At 36.6% G+C, this 24,365-nt stretch overlaps 1 protein-coding gene across 1 annotated transcript in view; it reads right to left on the reverse strand.

Annotated features, from left to right (window-relative positions):
• Window positions 1-22,122, reverse strand: part of PTPRR (protein tyrosine phosphatase receptor type R) — a 246,176-nt gene extending 224,054 nt beyond the window's left edge. Inside the window, exons 1-2 of the mRNA XM_079141329.1 lie at window positions 21,727-22,122; window positions 1,597-1,895 (exon numbers count right to left, since the gene is read on the reverse strand). Coding sequence (XP_078997455.1) covers window positions 1,597-1,895; window positions 21,727-21,784 — 357 coding nt within the window. The 5' untranslated portion in view covers window positions 21,785-22,122. The remainder of the gene's footprint in view (window positions 1-1,596; window positions 1,896-21,726) is intronic.
• Between the last annotated feature and the right edge of the window lie 2,243 nt (window positions 22,123-24,365).

Raw genomic sequence — 24,365 nt, forward strand, 5'->3', positions numbered from 1 at the left:
AAAAATACAGCTTCTTCATGAATCTGCAAACCATAAGTAGGCTAAAAGTGAAATGATGTGCCAGAATTCCTCATTGGTGCCTTTTATTGTCCATAATATTAAATTAAGGAGACAGTACATGACATTATAAAATAGAACAAGTCTCTTGAACTGTAATTCACAGTGACTTCAAGAGTTGATGACTATGGGTATATGATGGTCACTAGAGGAAATATCTCCCATGGGCTCTAGCATTAACACTCACATATCCAGATACAGAGACATCATTAACATCATTTATCTTCACTGAATAGACGTGACTTTCACTTTCAGAACATCTGCTACTCATGAAATATAAAAAAATGTGTTCAAGTTTTCAGGAGGCCAAACAACCCACATGCTCTCTCCTAACAAAGAGTTCATATCATATTCTCAATTTAAGATTTTTTTGTTATTTAATGATTGCCATTTCCCCCAGACATTTCTGAAGCAAAACCAGAGGCTCTTTGGCATTTGTATCTATTTTCAGATACCCCAAGGGACAACTGTTTCAAATAAATATTCAATATTTCTTAGTTGGAAACACAAGAGAATGGATCTTTGATTCTTGATACTGTGTATTATATGTAGTAGATAGAACAGAAAGAAAAAAGGAACATGTTAAATTGAATTATATTTGGTACATAGAAAGGTTGACAAAAGGCAAGCATAGTTTCTTGGACTTATCTTTGCCTCAAAAGTAAACTCTTTTGATTATATTTTTGGACAGAAATGTGATAATCATTTGGAAGATTTTCTGTAACTGTTTTATTTTTATAGTACATATGGGGTACAATATGATATTTCTTCAATTCATGTATATATTGAGTAATGATCAGCTGAAATGTAGCTTTGATATGGATATTCCTATTAAACTTGAGAGGGATTATAGTCCAAACAGGTGTCAACCATAGCATGTATTTAAACTATGAGCACGCTACAAATTGGGAATATCTGACTTGGGCTATCAAAGAACATAAGCAATGAGATCTTTGCATCACCTTAACATAGGCTATGTTTGCATAGTGATGGTAGGACTATTATGTATAACTTACTCCCAAATCATCTTATTTACTAGTGACAGAGAACTCTCCTCCCCCTATAAAACACCTTCTTCCTTTCATTCATTTGTTATGAGTTCAGTCAAGAGACCTAGAGAATCTTCAATAAATACTATTTATTATATGGACTGAGACTAATGCTTATCATTTTAGAACACATTACACAGAAGCAAGAGGCTCAATATAGGATGTAATCTGCTGCAATGGTAAAGTCTCCTTAAAGTATCTTTTAATCAAAATATTTATTAAGTTTCTATTATGCATCATTCATTGTGCTATTAGCAGAGGATATAGATGAGTTCTCTAATTTCATGGGAGGAAGGAAACAGACAATAATCAAGTAACAAAAAGTAAATTATTAGAGAGTAAGAAATGCTATGGTAAATAATCCTTGAGAACCACTTGTAAGTATTTAAAATTGTTACATTTTTCTTCCAGAATCAATAACAAGGGAAATCATCCACATCAATATCAATTAAGCCTGATGCTGCTGGAATTGGAAGACTTGGATACTCACCACCACAATTACGTTTGCTGCTGGAATGGGAAGATTTTCCACTTCAAGATCTTGACCAGCCATGGCCAACAGATTGAGAGACGGGTCATACGCAGGTCTAGGATAGGCTGAATTAACAATGTGGTGCCGTTTACCTATGTGAGTCTCAGAAGAAGAATGGTAGCTCTGTTTATATATCTTTTGTGGAGTGATATCCAGGCTCTTCTCAATGTCTTGTGAACGGTGATAAATGAATATTGGTTTTCCACTCTTCTTCTGATGAATTGCCAAAAAGTGATCATTATTTCCTGAAAAGCACCCTAAAAGATGGAAAAAGTGAAAAGAAAATTTTAAAAAATCCTATTCAGTAAGACAGGTAGAATTATTGGATAAAGAGAATTATCTTATCTTGGGAAGCTTGAAGACTTGTAAAGGTCAATTAGTTCCCATTTCTGCCTCCATTGCTTCATCATTACCCCAAAATAGACCACCCTTGGTGTTATGGACACATCTCAGATAATTTAGGTGGACAGAGTAGGTGTAGTTTGAAAGAGTTCTATTTATCAGATATTCTAAAACCTCTTTTGAGCAAGGAATTTCCTGTTTTAAAAATCTAACTCTGAAGTTCCAATACTCTATTGAGTTCTATTCCTGGATGTCCCATCTGCTTCTCAAATGATAAACATTTATTTTAGCTTTCCCTCCTTTAATCGATAACATTTTATATAATTTTATTTAATACTTACTCTATTTTTCTGGTGTTACAGTTCTGGTGTTATATATGTTAGATTATTAATGCTTGTAGAATATTTTCAGGGGCAGAAATCTAAATATACTCATGATAGCAACTTCCAGTGGTCTGATACCATCCATTGTTTACCTTCGTATTTAGGAATATTTTAATTCAGTTAAAGACTGCATTTCTCAGTCTTCCTTGCAACTAAGTTTTGCCATTTGGTCAAGATATGACCTTTGGGATGTGATCAAACATGATATGAAGAGAGATGTGATGTGGCCCTGCTTTCTACCTTTTCCCCTTTGTGCTTAGGCTTCTTAAATGCATACGGTACAGGAAGAGCATGAAGTAGAAACCATGTGTTAAAAATGGTAGAGCAAAAGACAAAGGAGCCTGGACTCTGATGAAAGTGGAGCTATCATGCCAACCCCAGAGTTCCCACTCAGACTTTGTGGGGGAGAAAAACGACTTTCTATCTTGCTGCAGCTGCTTTTTATTTTAAATATCTCCTAGTGACAACAAGTTAACCTGAATATTAACTAATCCATTCATCTTTATTTCTTGTTAGACAAATATCCATTGAATTGAAAAATTGTTTATCCTATTAGTATCTGACCATGGGGAAAAAATAGATAACACATGTGAATGAAAAAGAATATCATTAGATCAAATTACAATTAGAAAACATAAGCTCTTCTATGTCACATACAGATCACGATGTAGTAAAGCCACTCAGAGGGTACCTACCAAATTTAGATATCCCAGATACCTATATTGGCATGCCTATATTAACAAAGATCTCTAAGAATACTATCCTTAGAAAATTACTTACCTCTTATTACAAGATTTCTTCCCCAATTCCTTGTCACCTTATCTTTTACTCCCCAGATCTCTCAGGGATCAGTAAGTCTTTTTTTTTTTTTTTTTTTTTAATTTCCCAAATCTCAACCTATTAACAAACCCAGTTTCAACAGTGCTATCACTGCAGATATAGTTCTTATGCTGTTGAACATTACACATTCCTCTATTTGCTACAAAAGCCTATTTCTGGGGTGAGAAACCCAAGTTTATTCAAGCATGAAATATGCCTTCCCCACACAAAGAAAGAAATTTTAAATGAAGATTCTTAGAAAAGTTAAAGTAGGGTAAAAATAGCACGTCCATTCTATTTCTCAACTCCAAGGCAACCACTTCATTGTAGCTCTCCACAACAATATCAGACTCCATTTCTCAGAGAGGAGAGAAGAAATTGCCCGCCTCTCAGAACTCGAGAAACTCATCCAGGGCACTGCAATGTCATTTAGCAAATTACATATAGTAAAAACCTAAATTAAATTTATGTGCATTCTACATTTGAGCACCATGCTCTATTAATAAGATGATGATGAGAATAATAACACTGAGGCACCCTGTTCTGAATTTCACAAAATTTACAAACATTCATAAAATGTTCTCCATGACAGTGTCATTTCCAAATCAGAGAAACTCTTATTTCATTCAAAGAGGCAAAATTTACAGTTATTTCAAGGTTGTCACCATCTAATCATCATCTTTGCAAATTGTGGTAGCTTGGTTGCTTCAAAAACTGTTATAGTCTATTTGGCATGCTCAGAAGGGAAGACATGATGATTATTAGTTCCTACCACTGTATCAGAATCTACATAAAATGTATTTGTGATTGGAATGATCTAATGGTTATGAGTACCAGAGGATGATTCTCAAACTATCTATTCTATCATGAAGAAAAGCACTTGTGCTAAGAAAATAGCATACTTTATATCCTTAAGTGGAAGGTGAGGCATATTGGTGAGACAGAACGGCTAAAAATGCTAGAAATATATGCTGGTCACATAAGGCCTGATGAAGGGCAAAAGCTGTAAAAACTAGCAATTCCTTTACTCTGAATTCACCATAAATATTAAATAAAAAAGAAAGAAGCAACTGAGATGATGAGTAAGAGAGAGCAGATTTCTGAGATGTGGAGAAATAAATGAAGAATTGAGAAAATGACATAATTATCTTCAATCTTTCTTTTTATATATCAATCACAGCAGCCTTTTCAGAGACATTTTATTTAAATAGAATAGGTGAGTCCATATAACAAATGTACCTTGTGCTAAAATTGGCCTACAAGGAAAGGGGAAAATTTTAATTTGAAGTGCAGCTTAAACACAATTAAGATTTTCCAGGCTAGTCCTGATGCTAGAAGAGACTGCAGCAGTCTTTCCCATCTTCCACCTCTCTTCTCCATTCTCCATGCTCCACCTCAATCAAGGAGCTCCTTGCAGAATCATCCTGTGCTGAAAAGATGAAATGGCAAGAGAGTATGGGGGTTGGCAAACTTACTTACAAACTCTTGAGATACTAAACCACTCCTGAGATAATGGCATGAATCCATCCATGAGGGTAAAAGCCCTCAAGACCTAATCACATCTTAAATATCCCATTTCTCAACACTGTTGCATTAGGGTTTCAGTTTCCAACACAGGAACTATGGAGGACACATTCAAACCATAGTGGAAGCTAACATCCAGAATACATAAGGAAATCAAACAACTCAATAGCAAGAAAACAACCTGATTAAAAAATGGGCAAAAGATCTAAACAGAAATTTCCATAAAGAAGACATAGGTACATGCAAACATGCTCAGCATCACTAATAATTAGAGGAATGCAAAATCAACCTATAATATCACTGTACATTTGTTTGGAATGACTGTTATAAAAAAGATGAAGTGGTGAAACAGGGTATCCCTGCAGTTTTTAGGGGGAATGCTTTCAGTTTTTCACCATTTAGAATGATATTGGCCATGGGCTTAGTGTAGATGGCCTTTACAATGTTAAGGAATGTTCCCACTATCCCTATTTTTTCTAGTGTTTTGAGCATGAAGGGGTGCTGTATTTTATCAAATGTTTTTTTTGCATCCATTGAAATAATCATGTGATTCTTGACTTTAAGTCTGTTGATATGGTGAATGACATTTATTGATTTCCAGATGTTGAACCAACCTTGCATCCCTGGGATAAAACCCACTAGATCGTGGTGCACTATCTTTTTAATATATTTTTGTATGCGATTTGCTAAAATTTTGTTGAGAATTTTTGTGCTGATGTTCATTAAGGATATTGGTCTGAAATTTTCTTTCCTCGATGTGTCTCTGTGTGGTTTAGGGATCAGGGTGATATTGGCTTCATAGAATGAGTTTGGGAGGGTTCCCTCCTCTTCTATTTCAAGAAATACTTTGAGAAGTATTGGAATGAGCTCTTCTTTAAAGGTTTATACTTATAGAGGATACGTGGATGCCAAAAAAGCAAATGAAAATATGTCCAATCTTAGTAATAGTTGGGGAACTGCATATTAAAACTATGATATGAATTTCATTTTGCAACCCAAATGAAAAGTACTAACAATACTCAGTACTGAAAAGGATTTGAAATAAATGAAGACTCAAACCTTACTGGTGGGAACACAAACTGGCAAAGGCACTCTGGAAAATAATTTAACGATGTCTCAAACATTTTTACCATATGACCCAGAAAATCCATTTGTGCATATTTACCTTAAAGAAATAAAACATACATTCACACAAAAAAGTCTGTAAAAATATTTTTGTAGCAACTCTATTCATATTTTTTCCCAAATGGCAACAATTCAAATGCTCTTCGAAGGGTTAATGGGTAAATAAACTACAATACATTTATACTATGGAGTAATGTTCTTTATGTAAGCCATTTGGATGAGTCTGAAAGGTATTAAACTGAGTGAAAAAGACAGTTTCCAAAACTACCTGTATTTTCCATTTGTATGCCATTCTCAAAAAGATTTAAAAAACTACAGTGATGAAAAATAAATTGTTATTAGAGTTTAGGGTCTGGGGAAGGGGAGAGATAGCATGAATGAATTTTTTGGAATTCTGGAACTCTTGTGTATCTTCACTGTGGTGGTGACTGCGAGAGTATATACATGTGTTAAAAATCCTGAAACCACACACCAAAAAAGTCAATATATTATATTAAGTTTTGTAAGCTGTCTTTTTCACTCAAAACTATATTAAAAGGATCTTTTCTCCTCACTCATGTAAGTCTTTATCACTGAGAAAATCATTGATATATTTATAGAAAATAGCTTCAGTGTGTAGGGAGGGAGAAAAGCTAAATTTAATTGGATTGAGGAGTGAGTGGTATAGAAAAACACGTGGACAGATCTTATAAGTTTAGGTGTAATAAGAGAGTGACAATGTTATCAGGAAGAAGGGGTTTGGGGATTTGCCTTTGTTTTTGTTTTGTTTCAAGTTAGAAGAGATTTTAGGTCACTTAATCTCTGAGGCAAAGGAACTAATTCAGAAGGAGAGGTTGAAAATAAAGGAGGAACAGATGGAATAAGCATTAGTTTGAGCTCTCTGGAAGACCGGAGTAGTTACACTCCAAAGCACAGGCAGGGGGATGAGTTTTGGATTAGAGTAAGATATCCTTTTTTTTCTTCCTTGCAGTACTGGGGAGCAAACCCAGGGCCCTGGGCTTTGAAGGGAAGAAATCTACCAACTGAGTTATAGCCCCAGTCCATAGAGCAAGGTATTTCTTTGATTGTAAAATATGTTGTGGCAGAGGAGATTACAAATGATTATAAATTTGGTGGTAAAAGTAGAGGAAATTACCTTCTGAAGGTCTTTTGTTTCTCTCCATAGAAGGGGATGAAATCACCTCATAAGAAAGGGAGGAAAGATTGGAGGTTTCAGAAGGATAGAGAGGGATTGAAATCATTCTTGAAAAGAATGAGAAAGTGAATTTGAGATGTGTGGTAGGTCTCCTCATCCGACTGAGTGTTCAGTAACAGTTTTCCCAATCTGTGAAGGAGAGTGTCTCTCACAGAATGGGAGTGACTCCTCAAAGATACTCATCTGCATTTAAACTCAGAGTACTTTTTATCATAGGAGCAACATTTACATGAGAATAACCAGTGAATTTTTATGGTCACAAAATTACACAACCGAAACTTCATTCTGGATATGACTTTAATAACCTCTTTGAAGAGAAACTTAACGGAGAAAAGAGACATGTATGAAATTACACTGTTAAGTACATTATGATTCATTATTTCAAATTCAATGGTGGTTATTTCTAGAAGCATAAGGTACAATGGCCTTGTATATACCATCTCAACATAAGTCCTTGCACTGCAAGCTTTAAATCAATGTCACTAACTATAAAAGGAACAAAAGCATCAAACAGTGGTATCTAAAGAGATCAGAAAAAGTGAGCATTCAAAAGAAGTCAGTTTTGTTTGATCATCTTTTTTTAAAGCGTTGCTAACCCTCTTTTATGCCAGAAAGGAGAGATAAATGGATAATATTGGGGGCTTCCCTTGAGAATTTCTGCATAAGAAATGGCTCCAGTTTTATTTGTAAATACCTTTCAGGAAGATTAAAAACAGTGAGTACCAGTGAAAGTTTCATCTGGGAAAAATACCTTTGATAGTATTGAGAAAGGACAAAACTTTTTTTTAATAAAAAGAAAGAATTAAGTAATGAGGAACATAGGTTCTAATTTCCATACTCCCAACTCCCTTCTTTCCATCTATGTGAACTTGTGCAAGTCTACTTATTCAAATGAATCTCGGTTTTCTCATCAGAAAACGTAATGTAAAATATGAGCCTCAATCTAATTTGACAGACTTTGCATGGTCCTAATTTTTGTAAAGAGATAAATTTTGCCATTAATACAGTAAAAAGGGCCTTTGAGAATTTATAGGAGCAGAGCTTTCCAGAGGTGATATCTTTCAATGTAAGAAGGCTACTATTAAAACTATTTTCTATTTGTTTCTTAATTACATCAGTAGTGGTAACCCAAGTGGTCATCACAATACTAACTCCAGTTAAGAGTACCCACAATAATAACACTGAATCCTCCTGAAACCCCACAGTCTTCCCATGATGTGGCAATCAAGGTTTATTAGGATAACCTCCCAAAGTATGATATTTGTTCACTCCTAGTAACCTTAGTAGGAAATTGTACCAGTGCTTTGAAAGACTACACTAGGGCTATGTGTCTTTATAAAACCCAGTTAAACAGAATTCAGTTTGCATGTCTTAGTTATGTTCTAACAGAATATATATAGCTGTATTTGTATATGCACACATTTGTTTTATATCCCAACATCAAATAAACAATTTGATGAAAATATTCATCCTTAAACCAGCTATTTCATCATAAAGATTAAAAAATAAAGTAGAATGTCTATAGGATGATAAGACTGCATTTATCAAAATTATAAGCCCACAAGGGCCCCAAAAGAGACTTGAATATACTCATAATTGAAAGATCACATCTTTCTAGGTCTGATTTTCTTGAGATTCAGTCTGTAGGCTCTGACCTCTGTACTGTGAAAACTCACTAGGAAGTTCTGTGGCATTCTTTTCTTCTCTCTCTTTTTTTGTTTTCTTTTCTCTTCTTTCTGGGTACTGGGGGTTGAACCCAGGGCCCTGTTCATGCTAGACAAGAGATCTACCACTGAGCTACATCCCCAGCCCTGTGATATTCATTAATACTCCACGTTTGACCAATATATCTACAATATATCTACAATATATTGTCCAATATATCTACAATAAAAATAAAGAAGCCAGCAGCAAAGCAGTTAGGCTATGTTTATAGAGCCAAATCTATTATCCTGTATTTAGGAGAAGACCTGAACCCTATAAGAATAAAAGATGATTTTAATTAAGGTAACTTGTAAAGGTTTTTTTTTTTTTTTTTTGCATATTCTTTGACATAATAAACACTCTTTCACATTTCCTCAAATATTCCATTGGAAGAGCAGTTCCTACTCCCATTCCCAGGCCAGTGCAAACATTCTGGGTGTCTCCTTTCTTCCTGTTATCTCATCCTTTGAAAATTAACCTACACAGTTAAAAATTCTACTTGGGAGTCATGGAATTGACAGGCACTTCAGGAACAATCCATCCTGTGTTATGTGCTGGTGCTAAAATGGCAATGGGGAGGATTTTATGTTTCCTGGTTTTTGTCCAGTTTTAAAGAAGTTATTTTTCATTTGATAAATACCTATTACAGAGTGGGACACAATTCAATTAGAGCAGCACCCTTTGGGACCATGTGACTAGACATAAGTCATGAAGAAGGGATGGCCTCAGACTCTTCTGGAAGAGGTGGGATGTATGTCAGCAGACAGAAGCAGTCAGAAGCCTACCCCTGACCCCATCTATTTGTGAAGAATTAAATCCAAGGATGCTTGGAGGACAGGAATGAATGCACTGTGTACTAAATTCTACATAGCTGTTAAAAAAAGACCTTCATCAAGATATCAAGATATGCCCTCTGGGGAAAGGCAGCAGTATAGAAACTCTTCATATGGCCAGAAAGCTGAGAAATACTAACCTCTCCAGGAATCATAGGAATTGTCCTTTCTGAGTAATGAAGTAGTATACTTGGCAAATCTAATTTTTATATATGGTTCGTTATGTAAATAGCTAAAATATAATTATTTGTAAATAGTTATAAGGATTAGAAACTCCATTGTTTTTATAGAAGAGTTCTCTGGAGGTCTGGAAAGTTGGCTCCAATTTCATGAGAAAGTATCTATTTTAAGAATAATTCTCGTAGTAGATTAGGAGTACATTAAAACATAACAAATTATACATTAGAATATATAAAAAATTGAAATATTGTTATAACAGCGATTCTACAGAGAAATCAATGCCTATACATTAGGAGGGAGTGAGGAAGGGTGTCCACAGTGACCTCTTGAGGTCCCTGTCCTGCACTCTCTTGTTTAGGGATTGTGGGGGGCACTTGGTAGACTCTAGGCCAACACTTCTTTTCTACTCTGTCCTGGTCTCTTCATCCACTATTCAAAATTAATGACCCTGAACTAAGACACTACAATCTAATGATTCTTTTGAAAAATGGAAGTTGAATAGGGGATGGACAAATTACTAACAGCTATTTTATGTGGAGTACATCAGTGTAGTTGAGAAGAGATCTCTCCCAGAATGGGACACAAAGATTATCTGCTTAATTGGGAATGGAGAGGAAAGAGAGTTGATTTCAGAGGCTGAATCTGAGAATGCAGGTATGAAGGGAATACTTTCAGACATTCTGGGCAGGAGAAGGTGCTGACAGTATTGAGAGCTGATGCTGCAAGGTGAAGGATGAGGGACCAGAGGCACCTTCATTTCAGGCACAGGGTAGACCTGTGCATTGACCCTGTACACACTGAGGACTCACAGCAGACTCAGGGATGTTTGATTCCCAGGTTGCATGTGTGGGAACTCTCTGACTTCATGAAGGGCAAATACTTCATGAAGGATTTGCAACCGCTCCTATAATCAGTTTTAGAGAATTTTCATTTTCATCTCTCAAAAAAGAAACTTCATAACCACTAGTAATCATCCTCCATATCCTCTCCCACACCCCATTCCCTAACTCCCCACAACCTAGTTCCAGGCAATGACTTACATACTTTCTGTCTCTATATACTTGTCCATTCTGGACTTTTAAAAAAAATTCCTTCTATATAACTATAATTATATTTCCTTTCGCCAGCATTTCCTCCCCTCCCCTCCCCTGTAATTCCCTCAGCATCTGGTAAACACCATTCTACTTTACTTCTATGAGATCAACTTTTTTCGATTATACATATGAATGAGATCAAGCAGTTTGTACACTTAAGTTTTGAAAGGGGCATTTAGTTCCTTCAACATGGACTTGCTAACTATGAGCATTTTAAAATTTGTAAGACTAAAGTTATACTAATATTTTTACATGGAGGCATACCAATTTGATTTTCATGGCAGGCATCTTCACAAAAGAAGGCTTTAGAGTGATTTTTAGAGTAGCCTAATAGTCAGTGTGTACTTTCGTGTGTGTGTGGTTCTGGGGAACTGCACATTTTCTTCTTCTTTTTTTTTCTTCACATGTGAGAGCTGAAATATGGAACCAATGGAAGTTTTCACATTCATTAGCATAAGAAGTCTTATAGCTACTAGTTATTCAATATATTCAGTGTTCCAGATTCATGCTGTGGGTCCTTATACATTAACTTTATTAAATCCTCATACCACCTGGTGAGGTAGTTACTTTGGTGTTCAAACCATTTTACAAAGAAAAAAAAAGGGAGGTACAGATATTTTAATCAGTAAATAGCAAATGATGGGAGTCAAACCCAGGTGGTCAAATTTCAGAGCCTAAGTGCTTTTTTATTGTACTATATAAGTTAGGGTCTATTTTTGTGGTTTTTGAAGAACGATCATGTCATTTCAAAACATACTTCCTATTAGCTTATAAGAGAACTTGAGATATTATAGGGATTTAGGAAATATTCCTTTGTTTTCCCCTTTTTTCTTATAAAGAAATGTATTTGTCTCTTTCCTATGAAATGTGTTTATCTTGAAAGAAGATCCTCTTCTTATATTTTCATATAATATTTATATAAATTTTCAATGTATGCTCAAATTTAGAAGTTGTAAACAGCATGATAAAAATTTATAATTCAAGCACTCTTAATCTCAGGCATTCCCAATCAGAGAAAAGATAACTCTCAAAATTAACCAAGAGGACATCTGATGAGAAATCCTGATGCTCTGAAGATACAGAGGTGCCCAAGGATTCCAAGAGCCATGCCCAAGGGGACCAGGCTTCTGACCAATCGTGGTAGCATGCTTCTTAACTGTCATGGAATATTCAGAGGCACTGAAATCGCAACCTGTGTCCCTGAATTTGCATAGAGGATTAAAAGACCATGGTAAAGTTTCCACAATTGTATTTTGAGTTTTCTGGTGGACTTCAGGTCTCCAAGTGAGCCAAACTGAATTTGTAGATAATCCTGACATGTGAGATAAAAAATCAGCAGAGAGAAGAGACCTGGAAGTTCAGGTGTGGCTAAGTAGCCTAGGTGTGAGGTAAGCATTTGAGTCTGTCTTTGACCATCCCATATATGTGTTCTTCCTATCTCTAATTCCTTTCCTACTATTCCTTTACAGTAAAACAGGTTTTCCAGTGTCTGTAAAAACACAGGCAAACTTCCACTGGACCTGGAGCCCAATAGTGTAGAAACTCCATGGGCTACGAATGGCAAACTGGAGAGTGTCTGTTGGTCAGTAGAGAAGAAAACTTGTCAGAGCAGCAGACAACAGAGGGGAGGCCTGTGGAGCTATTAGCTGTAGCCCTGCCACCTGCTTGAACTTCTCGCCCTTTGTGGATCCCCCTAGAGGGACCAAATGGGGTGATGGTGCCCAGCAAAAATATGGGCTTATATGATAAATAAGGAAGTGTGATAGGGACTAGATATTTCAGATTCGTGGTATTAATGTACATGCTACATATTTCAATTCATTATCAGGAAAACCCAAGATAAATTTGTAATCCACATTCATTGAAAGAGAGGCTTGTTAAAGACATGATGTTGAGAGCCCCAAATTAGATGGAACTTTTAGGTAAGGCATTGAGAGGAAGATCTGGAGGATAGGTAGATGTTTTAGAACTTCGAAAGCTACTACAAACGTGCACATATGGCCAGGATCAGACCTATAATAGATGAAAACTATGCAGATAAATCCCAGTTGACAGAAGCTGGAATCCAGGTTCTATTATATGTGCTTCTTCAGTATTGGCTCAAACACACACTCAAAATGAGAAATTTCTCCAAGATACCAGTTAACCACCTATCATCCAACATTTCCCCCATATTATGTAACACTGGCATTTATTAAGACAATGCAGGTTTGCATGCATTATCCCATTTAACTCTTAACTACTGAAGTATTCAGTTAAAGGTTATCTAAAAATATAGCATTTACCACTTATTTTAATTTTCTTTTTACTTCTCTGTTTAAACTATTTCATTTTCTTCCAGGGACAACTGGAAAAAAGGAAGGACGGACTTATTTTGAATCAAGAAGGTGAAATAAGTTGCTAAAAATTTAAAATCATGCCTTTATAATAATGGATCAGTGATCTTTCAATATGACTCACCATGGTATTAGATTTGGCATACTTCCTAGTGAGCATCTTTCCCAAGTAAGTAAAAGTCACCCAGTGGTGGGAGCTGATTCGGCACTTGCACATATTGTTTCATTTTCTCTATTATCTCCATCAAGAATTGGATATTTACTAAGGTGAAACAGCCATAGTCTTCTTGTTTATGTCAGTGAATCATTATGAGTGGCCTTCATTTCTTGCTCATTAAATGCTCCTTCCCAAAGAACCAGTAGTTTTGGGCTGCTTAGGCCATTCTTCTAATTTAAATCAGAAGGCGAACATTGCTTTAAATGTGAACTAGGGATAAAAAAATCATTTTTCAACTGAACTTGGCATTTGCTTCACTGCAACTAAACATATTGATCTAGACTGTCGCTTAATGCAAACAATTAGTTTTGCTTTGTTGTTGGTCCATGCAGCTGCATTTTAAATGGATATCATCATCTTAATACATTGAAATCAAATGAGATTTGTTATGAGGAAAGTCTAGATAGTTATTATGAGTAAAAATTATTTAGATGGAAAGTGCTAATGTTCACAATATAAATCTGCTAATTGTCTTTCTGTAGCAAGTATCATTGAAATTATAGGCACTTATAGTTACATTATATAGTATATAAGCATTTGGAAATTTGATCTTAAAATAATAATTTACCACTAAATCTTTCCTTTTCAAAACTATTAAAATTCTTTATGTTGGGAAAGATGAATGGCACTCTATGTGTGTCAGTGTTTTGAGTGCTTTGAAGATCTTTCAAAATCCCCTTTTAAGGGAAAACTGAGTTTCTCTGTCTTTTGAATTTGACTTCAAAAAATCAGCTTTTAAAAGATTTAATAATAAACTTACCATGAAATATAACAGCAATGTTACAGTTAATATGAATGGCAATGGATGGGCTTTTGATCTGTGATCTCATTTTCTCATAAGAAGTGGCTTCTTGTAATTCACAAGACAATCTCTACTCTTCAGGTATAAATATATTCCTCACAAGAAAAATATGTGAGATCCAAAAACTTTATGGTTCTAGAAAGACTGTTTACAGATAAAATGAGATAAAGAAAAAGTATACAAACATCCAAATACTCAGACTTTTTCTGTGATGATCTGAGTTTTGTTTCAGGGAGCAAGAGATAGTTGGATTATTTTGGGTCTTGATTTATTGAAACCAGTGCCTCACTCCCACATGATTCTTTTTACTTTTTTTATTGTTTGTTCTATTTAGTTATACATGACAGCAGAATGCATTTTGATTCATTGTACACAAATGTAGTACAACTTTTTCATTTCTCTGGTTGTACACAATGTAGAGTCACACCATTCATGTAATCATACATGTACATAGGGTAATGATGTTTGTATCATTCCACCATCTTTCCTTCTCCCATCCCCTCCCCTCCTCTCATTTCCCTCCACACAATCCAATGTTCCTCCATTCTTCCCTTGCCCCCCTGGCCCCCCACCCCCATATGTATCAGCATCCACTTATCAAAGAAAACATTTGGCCTTTGGTTTTTTGGAATTGGCTTATTTCATTTAGCATGCTATTCTCCAACTCCATCTATTTACCTGCAAATGCCATAATTTTATTATTCTTTATGACTGAGTAGTATTCCATTGTGTGTATATTTATGTATATATGTATATATATATACACACATACATATACACACATGTATACATACACACACACACACACACACACACACACACACACACATCTATCCATTCATCTATTAAAGGGCATCTAGGTTGGTTCCACAATCTAGCTATTTGTGAATTGAGCTGCTATAAACATTGATGTGGCTGCATCACTGTAGTATGCTGATTTTAAGTCCTTTGGGTATAAACCGAGGAGTAGGATAACTGTGGGTCAAATGGTGGTTCCATTCCAAGTTTTCTAAGGAATCTCCATTTTGCTTTCCAGAGTCCCACCTGATTTTGAAGGTGAAATGGCTCATATATATATCAAGATAGATAATAATCAATCAATAATCAGGATTAGTCCTGAGTTTATTTCTTACTGTGCAACTATTATGCTATGTTGCTTATTAATGCCTTGATATCTTTAAGACAAAAATTAACTGAATTCCTATTGTAAAATAGTTCTAGAAAGTCATAGAAGAACATCTGTTCGGCTACACAACACACAACTACACCACAAATAACACCATGCTTATGGAACATAATCTTATAATGTTTATTTAAATGGAAGCTTTTCTGTCCCATCTCCATTGCTTTGTAACCAATAAATGTAAATTGGATTGAGCGGCAGGCAGTAGTAAAGTCAATTGTTCTCTTTACAGTCATGGTGATGAGATGTAATCTATTTGTCAGCATAATTTAATTTATTCATAGTTTATTTTTCCAAATATATCATGAATGTATTTATTTATTCATCCAACAGTTACTGATGGCATACTAGGTAACAGGGACAGTTCTAAGGATAAGATTACAGACTTAAAAATCACAATTCTTCTATTGTTCTCAAGAAAACATTAATATATAGGTTAAGTACTTTGGCCCAAAATAAAAACATTGGAAAGTTTCTTGAATGAGATAGGGTATCTTAGAAAGAGTCTCAAAGGAGGGAAGGCCTGATTAAGATTTCAAGTTGGAGTAAGAGTTATATAGCAAAAGAAGCAGAGTATGGTATTTAAGATAAATAGAACAGTATTAAAAAGGATACAAGACATGGCAAATAAAAAATATTTGGTCTTAAACAATAGTAGTGTGTAATGGAGGACACAATGGAATGGAATTAGAAAGGCCCGATTATGTAAGACTTTGTCATGTTAATGAGTTTGGACTTTATTCTCAGGGAAAGAAAAAGGGCATATCTATATTAAAGAAATTTATGAAAAGAGAAAATGATTGGGTATGTTTTTAGAGTTTTACCTCAGCAATTACTATGAAAGATGGATTTGATAGGAAGTTATTATAAGATACTATAGGAGAAATAAGTACCTGTCCTAAGGCAGGTGACATGGACATGGAGAGTGGAGAAGACTTGATGAGAAGACCTTGGTGACCTTTTGGATGAAAGTATCAGAGGAAGTGTCTAGGGTGAGTTATTAGTTTCAGGCTTCAGTGATTATAGGGTATTATAGTGTTATTCACAATTATAGGGAAGAAAACATTAAGAGCAACTGTGGTAGAAATGTGCTGAGTATGAAGAATTGGATATAAGATTCTTGTGGAATATTCAGTGACTCCTAGGTTACTGTAAATATGGGATTGGAATTCAGGAGAGAAATCTTCAAAGGAAATATGGATTTTGGAATCTTTGATATATAGATCTGATTATAATTATTCAGGCAGATTGTATATAAAGGAAATAACATCAAACATAATCTCTAGAGAGTGCCAACTTTTAAATAATATTCAGAGAAATACCTAAAATTACAAATTGAGAAATGATTGGAGAGCTAAAAGGGAAGCAAGGAAATAAGTTGTAAGCTGTCCATGGGATTCAAGTGAATATTTAAAATTTGGAAAGAGATATTAGATAAATGCTGTAAATATTCATTGTTGTTGAAATACTCATGTTCGTCAACAGGACGACTGAATGAGGGTTGGAGTTGGTAGAGAAATAGAAAAGAAACAAAGAAGAGAGGAGAAATGTGGATAATGTACCCCATAATCTTTACCAGGTGTTAGGCAGGGTGTGATCTCCAATATAACATATAGACTCAAAGGTGCTAGAAATGTGTGATCTCCAATGTACATTTTCCTATGCCTCTCAAGTGATATAGAAGCAGACAGGTTTGTCCTAGTGATTTAAACATTCTGTTTGCAAATTAGTTGTATGAATCCTTTCCCATCGCAATACCCATCCCTACATGCACAAGGTATTTCACCAAGAAGTAAAAAATGTAGGCAACTGGCAAGGTATTTGGATCATATAACATCTGATGATTATCTTAAAGTACTCTGCCATTGAGTTGATCAGTAGTTTTGATCTCAGGTAAGTCCATCCTTGTGGCCCTTCAGTTCACAATGGTAGCAGTCTACCAGGTATGTCCTCTGGGCGTGTGAGATGCCTATGGAGTACCATGAATTTTGGACAAATGGACTCTTTTTAAGTTCATTCTGGAAGTGGCTAAACTGACTAAGTGTGTTTTGCATGGATGCCAAGAAGAAATTAAATGCAAAATGGAGAGACCAGATATAGCACTGTATTCTGTTCATTTTTCAACATATCCATTTATTCTTCAATAGCTTTATGCCAGGCACTTGCCCTCAGGTACTAGGCAGGGCAAGATCTCTAATAGATAAAGCAAAAAATAAAATAGACAAAACTTTGTGCCCCCAAACTCATATTTTCATGCAGAGAGAAGAAACCAAAATAAACAAATCAGAGAAGTAAAACATATTGTAAGCTAAAAGTGGTGAAAGACCTCTGGGAAAAAAGTTAAGCAGGAAAGGGGTACCAGAGTTCCTTTTGTGTGTGTGCATGTCAGGGAAGATGGACTATGAAATCAAAGAGCAACGGAGGGCCCCGCTAAGAAGATAATGTTTGAGTAAAGACCTGAAATTGTTGAGGGATTAAGCCATAAAGATAACTGGAGATTGTGTTTTAGTCAAAAAATATATATATAAAGCAAAACATATGAGATGGGTGAGTGTCTAGTATCTTCTAGGAATAGAAAGAAGGCCAATATGACTGGACAGAAATAAAAACCAGGAAAGTCATGCAAGATGACTATCCAAAAGGCAATGGGCATAGAAACTCTAATGGATCTTTGGCCATTGTAAAAGCTGCGATGAGTGATTTTTGTACAGAAAAAAACTGATTATGAAGTTCTAAGAGACATCTTAAAATGAACTCTATTTTAAAGTCCATCCTGTAATTGGCTACGTTAAATAGGAGTGTTTTGCATAATTTTACCTATCAGTCTTTCCTTTCTTTTGAGTGTGATGCTTCAGTTCCTGCATCCTTTTAGCCCCACGATAGAAACTCTCCTTCCCAAGGTTAGAGAAATTCACTAAGCAGTTCTCTGAGACTGAAAAGATAGCTCCAAGAGACACACACTCAGTCTTTGTGCCATTCAGATAAGATGACAGTAAGGACAATGTGAAAATTTGAAATGATCTTTTCCAGTGCTTGAGGAGAAAATAATGGTTAAAATGAGTTTCTTGATTTTCTTACCAAAACATTCACAGGAAAAAGCAAGCTTTCCCAAGAGAATTTTTAAGATATCTCAATAAATTCACTCCTTTGCAACTAAAATACTACCCTATTAGTCATATTCTCTCCTCAAATGAAATATGGTTCTTCAAGCAAAGGAAGAAAAAAAAAACACTAAAGAAAATAAGCTATCTATGAATCTTCAAGTAATTATTTCTTTACCATCCCTATTATTGAGGTAACTTTCAGTTGTTTTCATGGATATTCCAGATGTTGTCTTTTTAACTGGAGTTTATATATTACATTGGTTCTCAGAAGCAGTAAAGAATAAGGAAAGTCAGGTAAAAGGGATTTGACCCCATCAGCTCAATGTTGGCCTCACCTATTAGAACCAGTGCATTATTTTATACAGTATACACTCACAGGTCTGAGACCCTGAGTTTTCTTCCTGACTGTGCTGTCAACTGGTGCTTTACTATTCTGAATCTTAGCTTTCTCACCTGTAAAACAAGTAAATGGACATTAACCATAACTTGCTTGTTAAGGAGATCTCTGAAAATTCAGAGTCCAGCTTCTCTAGGGAGTTCCACTCTCAGCAATTCCTTAGGGCTATCTTCACAGCAATGTCAATTACACAGCATTGTACCCCAGTCCTTTATGTTCCCATAGACATTGCAACCAATTTACAGTACTTCTTCTACTGAGTCAGAATCAAGATCAGAATCCTTTTACTTCCCTCTTTGCAGGGGCACAGCCACTGTAACTAAATAATTAGAAATGGCACTCAAGTTAAAAACAATTTGTTGCCTTATCATTTGGGGCATGGCTGTATTGAGGAAACAGTTCCTAATGGAACTTAAAAAGAACACTTACATCCTGCCAGCCAATTTTTCCCATTCCTAAAGCATTCTAAAATGTCATCAGTTCTGCCAGAATAAAATAATTGCTGGTAACCTGGGCATATCCAGAATGGATCAATCAGCTTTTCAGTCAAAAGGCCTAAATGTATGGAATTAATTTTCATTCTTTATGAAGTTCATCCCATCCTGAGATAAGAGCCTCTGTAAAGGAAATAGACAATCAACAAGTAGAAGTCAGTGACTCCTTGATCTTTGTCTTCTCACCCACTCATTTTCTTATTACCTAAATGTACAGGGGGTTAGATCAACAAAACTGTGGGATTTTTATTTTTTTGGAGTTCTGATGAAAAGCCCTAACAATGATATTAGATAACTGTGATGAATTTTAATCTGATGACAGCTTGTGACCCACAAATTACTGTTTAAAATTAAAATGCATCCAAAATGAAACTGGCAAGTAACCACAATATTAAACTTGCAATCTGCTGTGCTAAAACATCTATCTAAAGTACAATATTAAATATGAATACAATTAATTTCTATACAACATATTGCAACTGAAATATAAAAAGCCTTAATTACATTGTCTTATTAAATTTAAATTGGTTGAATAATCTTATTCTTTTAATCTTTCTTTTTTCAAATTAAGAAGTCAAAATAGAGACGATTGACTTGGCTTTGGTAAAACACCCTTTGGCAGAGCTCCAGGTATAATCTAGGGCTACAGATTTCTAGGTTTCTCCTTTGATGAACAAAAGTCCTCTATTTCCTCACTCCAAATTTTCATGTACAATAAATTAGTAATGTTTTTCACGTGTTATTTTTATTTTTTAACTTTTAAGCTATAATTACTTCAGATACATTAAATGTAATCTTTAAAATTTGTTTTTATATTAGTTTCAAAAATAACTGCACTGATATTTTTGATCAGCTAATTCATTATTAAACTTGATAAAAATTGAGACTCTTGGTAATTAATGTTTGTATCAGTGTTATTAAGTAATTGTTTTCATTCCATACTTCAATATTAAAGAACTATATATGGTAATGATAGGATTCATTACAGTTGTTTGCAAATAATTTAATAATTAAGTCACAGTTTTTTTCTGCTTTTCAAAAGATATCAAAAAACCCCTGAAAAACTTGCAATATAACATTGTAATTATAACAATTAACATGCGTACTTAATTATAGCTTTAACACTCCTATACATTACTTGCTCAAAAGATTCACAATACATTAAAATAGCTAGAATAATGAAGTACTATATTTTGCACCCATTACTGCACACATAGAAAAAATATTCCACTCTTTTTAAGAGCTATCACAAAGATTATAGTTTCACAGCCATTATATTTGGAACACAGTATACACTCAGTAAATGTTAGCTGGAGAAATGATGAATATGTGTGATTGGATGGGAAACAAACTCAGGGAAAATGACTAGTCTTTGGTTGTTACAGGACTATGGCATGGACAATTGCTGTCGCAGTAGGGTTCCTAAAATCTCTCTGCCATATTTTATTTGGCTCATGTGTGTGTAAAAAAATCATAAAGGATTTAGTCCAACTAGTCTCTGCACTACACAGAGGTGGTATGTATTCAGAAAGCAAGGCATATAGCAACATTGAATATAAAATTCCCAGGTACTTCCTAAAGCTTGCTTCCATACAATACTTGATACTGGCTATGATTTCTAATCTGTATATATCGGGGAGCAGTCTCGCTGTCACTACTGGGTAGACCTCATCAAACCTGTCCCAGGGACAGTGCCTACCCCTGGGTCGTCAGCTTTGAAACTGTGGTTGGGTTTTATTGCCTGCCAGCGGACGCTGGCCATGGTGCTGAAAGAGAAGAGAGACTCCTATTTGAAACCTTTCCTTCCTCTTATTGGTTTAGAAAATTCGAGTGACAAGTGCAGGGGCCAAAGGAGCCTGGAGCAGCATCATTAATGTGAACCATGTATTTCGATCTTTTGGGCGGAGATGTGGTCCATCAGGTTACAGCCAGTGCATCCCTGTGAGCGCTTGCTAATCCAAGAGACCTTATGAATGTAGCCTCTGCAGTAGAAAAGGTTACATCCAGCAGGATGTCTTGTCTCCCTCCCGAAAAATTGGCAGTCAAGCGCATAGCCTAGAAACAGAAGCAGGGAGTCTAGAGAGAGAGAAGGGGAAAGGGAAGCAAATCTGTATTCATATCGAAAATGTTCACTATTATTCCTGCAAGGTAAAGAGAAATTAAGAGCTGATTTTAGCTTGAGTTTTCAGCCTCAGTCTTCCAACAGGTGTATTTCCTCGCCCCTTGCCTGTCAGATACTGTCCTGCTTTGCCTTTCTAAGGCTTTCTTTGCGAGGCAAGCTTTTCCTAGAGTCCTTAAGCATGTGCAGTTTCCCATCTCATCCACAGCTTCAGCTCTACACCCGGAAACCCCTTACCTGCAGCGTGAAGATTAAGAAGCAGGCACAGCGCAGGGAAGCCAACTGCTCTCCGCATAGTGTTTGCATTGAGAGGAGGAGAAACTCCGCCACGACCCCACTTCAGGCAAAGTGCTATTATAAAGAGCCGCCCCCAAGGATCCTATGGTCTCCAGGATTCGTTCTCAGGGTCCTCGTCTGAGGTTTGCAGAGCGGTCTGTGGCGCCGACAGAAACAAGCACCAGCTTCACCTCCCGAAGAGATAGGGAGAGGAAGAAGAGTAGAAGGCGGCGGCTGAAGGGGACCAGAGAGGGGCGGGGGCGAGTCGCTCAGAGGCGGCGAACGTTTGGCCTTCTGGAAGCCCCGCAGCCGCGGCGGTGACAGTCTTGTGGACTCCCGCGCCAGCCCAGAGCAGGCGGCGCGGCAGCCAGTGCAGTGCTAGCAGCAGCCCAGACGCGCCGCGGCTACTGAGCATGCCCAGCGCCGGCCCTCACGCGCCACGGGAGTTTCAAATTGAAATTCCACTCCTCCGGGTCTTAGTGATGGCTGCGAGGGGAACAGTTCCCGCCGCGGGGTGCCTCTAGGAGCGGTTATTAGGGACAGAGTCCGTCAAAACCTGGGATCGGGGTGAGACGGATTGGGACTAGATGGGGCATGGCCAGAGAACCAGAGGAGGGAGCTAAACGAAGTGTCAAGCATGCGACCCATCCTTCCCTATTCCTCCCCCAAATCTGGGTGTACACGTGGACTGAGCTTATTCCTGGGAATAGGTGTTTGCAGATTTACCAGCTTTCCAGGACTCACTCACAGGAATATGGGCAAGCCGAGCATTTTGGACTGCTCAGGGAAGGGTTCCCACTGGCAGTCAGCTTAGTGTGAGCAGTCACTGTGTTTGCTGGGGGTGTTTTTTTCTTACTGAAGAGGTACCCCATTTGTTCCTCTGTCCCTTTTCTCTACCCCGATCCCTACATTTAAACTTCCTCTATACTCAAGTCCAAAGTCTATAACCATAGTGTCAGAAAGAAGTGAGGCCATACGTTTAGGCTAGTGGAATACACTTTTGTAATCGAAGCAAAAGAAAGCACCTTTTGCTCTTTTGGAAATATTTATTTTTAGTCTCCGTTTTACTTTTTGAGGTGAAAGCTAACAAAATCACTTCCCTTAACTGGGTTCCTCTGGTTCAATTCTGTATTTAGGTATAACAGATGTTTTTACCTCCCCTGTCCCCATAAATCATTTGGGTGTGGAGATCATTATTGGTTTAGTATTAATTAGTCTATCCAGGAAGTCCCTCAACCAGACTTCTCTCCTGAAACCATCCCTGGACCACTGATTCTGCTTCTGTGTCTTCACCTTGCGCCTGCCTCTTCCCTAATTGCCTCCACTTGCATCACCATCACCCTGGAGCTTATCAGGATCTACCCTTGTTCTCACTTTTCCAGAAAACCCTGGCTTAACTGCAGATTAGAGTGATCTTTCTATTTCACAGCACTCATTTAGCATTGTCACGTGTTTTTCTTTCAGATAGTTCACTTGTCTGTAGTATGCCTTGGTGTGTCTTACAACACAGCTGAAGGCTCTTGAAGAAGGTCTCTTTTTGCATTAACTTAAGTGGAATGAGATTGTTCTAGTCAAATTACCAATTTACTAAGTTACTAATAAGTGCTCGATGAATTGGGTTGCATACCTCATTTAGTGCTTTCTTCTTCTATCCTCTGGGAATTGGGACAACTAATGGGAAACAGACTACCCACCGGAGCTTAAATTAGGCAGGATCTCATAGGACCTGAGAGCTCAGGCAGTATTGTTCATTTCATTTAAAATTTATTTTATCCCCAGCCCTCAGAGACAAGTCCAGAAATTATATTCCCAACAGGTGGGAGAAAGAAGGAGAATGGGATTTGTTTTTAATAATTTGAAGGGTCTTCTCACCTGAAAAGAGAGACACATGGAGCCTCATTTTTGTTACTCCTATTCTTCCCATTGTGGGTGTGGCAGTCTCCATTTTGGTGGCACAGCTCTTTCATTCCGACCCACCCTAAGTCACAACCTCTTCCCTTATTCTAGGTTCACTTTCCCCCTGTTCCCTTTTACTATATCACTTTCTAACTTATTGAAAGAATTTTTATTAAGGCTATTTATTGTTTATTGTCTGTTTTCCTAACCCCTTCTCCAGCAATGGAATCTGATCTCTACAATGGCAGAGACTCTTGACAACGTTATTCTTTGATACAGTCCAACTTGCCTAGAACAATGTCTCATACATGCTCATGAATAGATGGAAAGCAACTGAGGGATAAATTTCAATACTGGTGCTTAACATAGCTATTTGGAATCTTATTCAATAGATCCTTGACAATTCATTTGGCTGTGCTTTGGGTTTAGAGGAGTAACCCCTTTCTCACATAACATCTGGTGCCAGAGTTGTTGCAGGGCTGAGAACTAGGGAGAAATAACTGCAAGTCCACTTGTCAAGGGTAGGTTTCCCTCTTTTCTTCTTCCCTGAAATAATTTCCAAGAAGAAAATGCACTATGGTAATGAAACAATGAGGTAGCAATGCCCTGAACCCCTTTCTTTCCCACAGGAAATTTTGACAGTTATTTTGGGCAGATTTAAATTTGGATTAATATAATTGGCTATGACTTTGCCAACTAGTAGA

This window comes from Sciurus vulgaris, assembly GCF_902686455.1.
Source record: "Sciurus vulgaris genome assembly, chromosome: 5".
Classification (NCBI taxonomy): domain Eukaryota; kingdom Metazoa; phylum Chordata; class Mammalia; order Rodentia; family Sciuridae; genus Sciurus; species Sciurus vulgaris.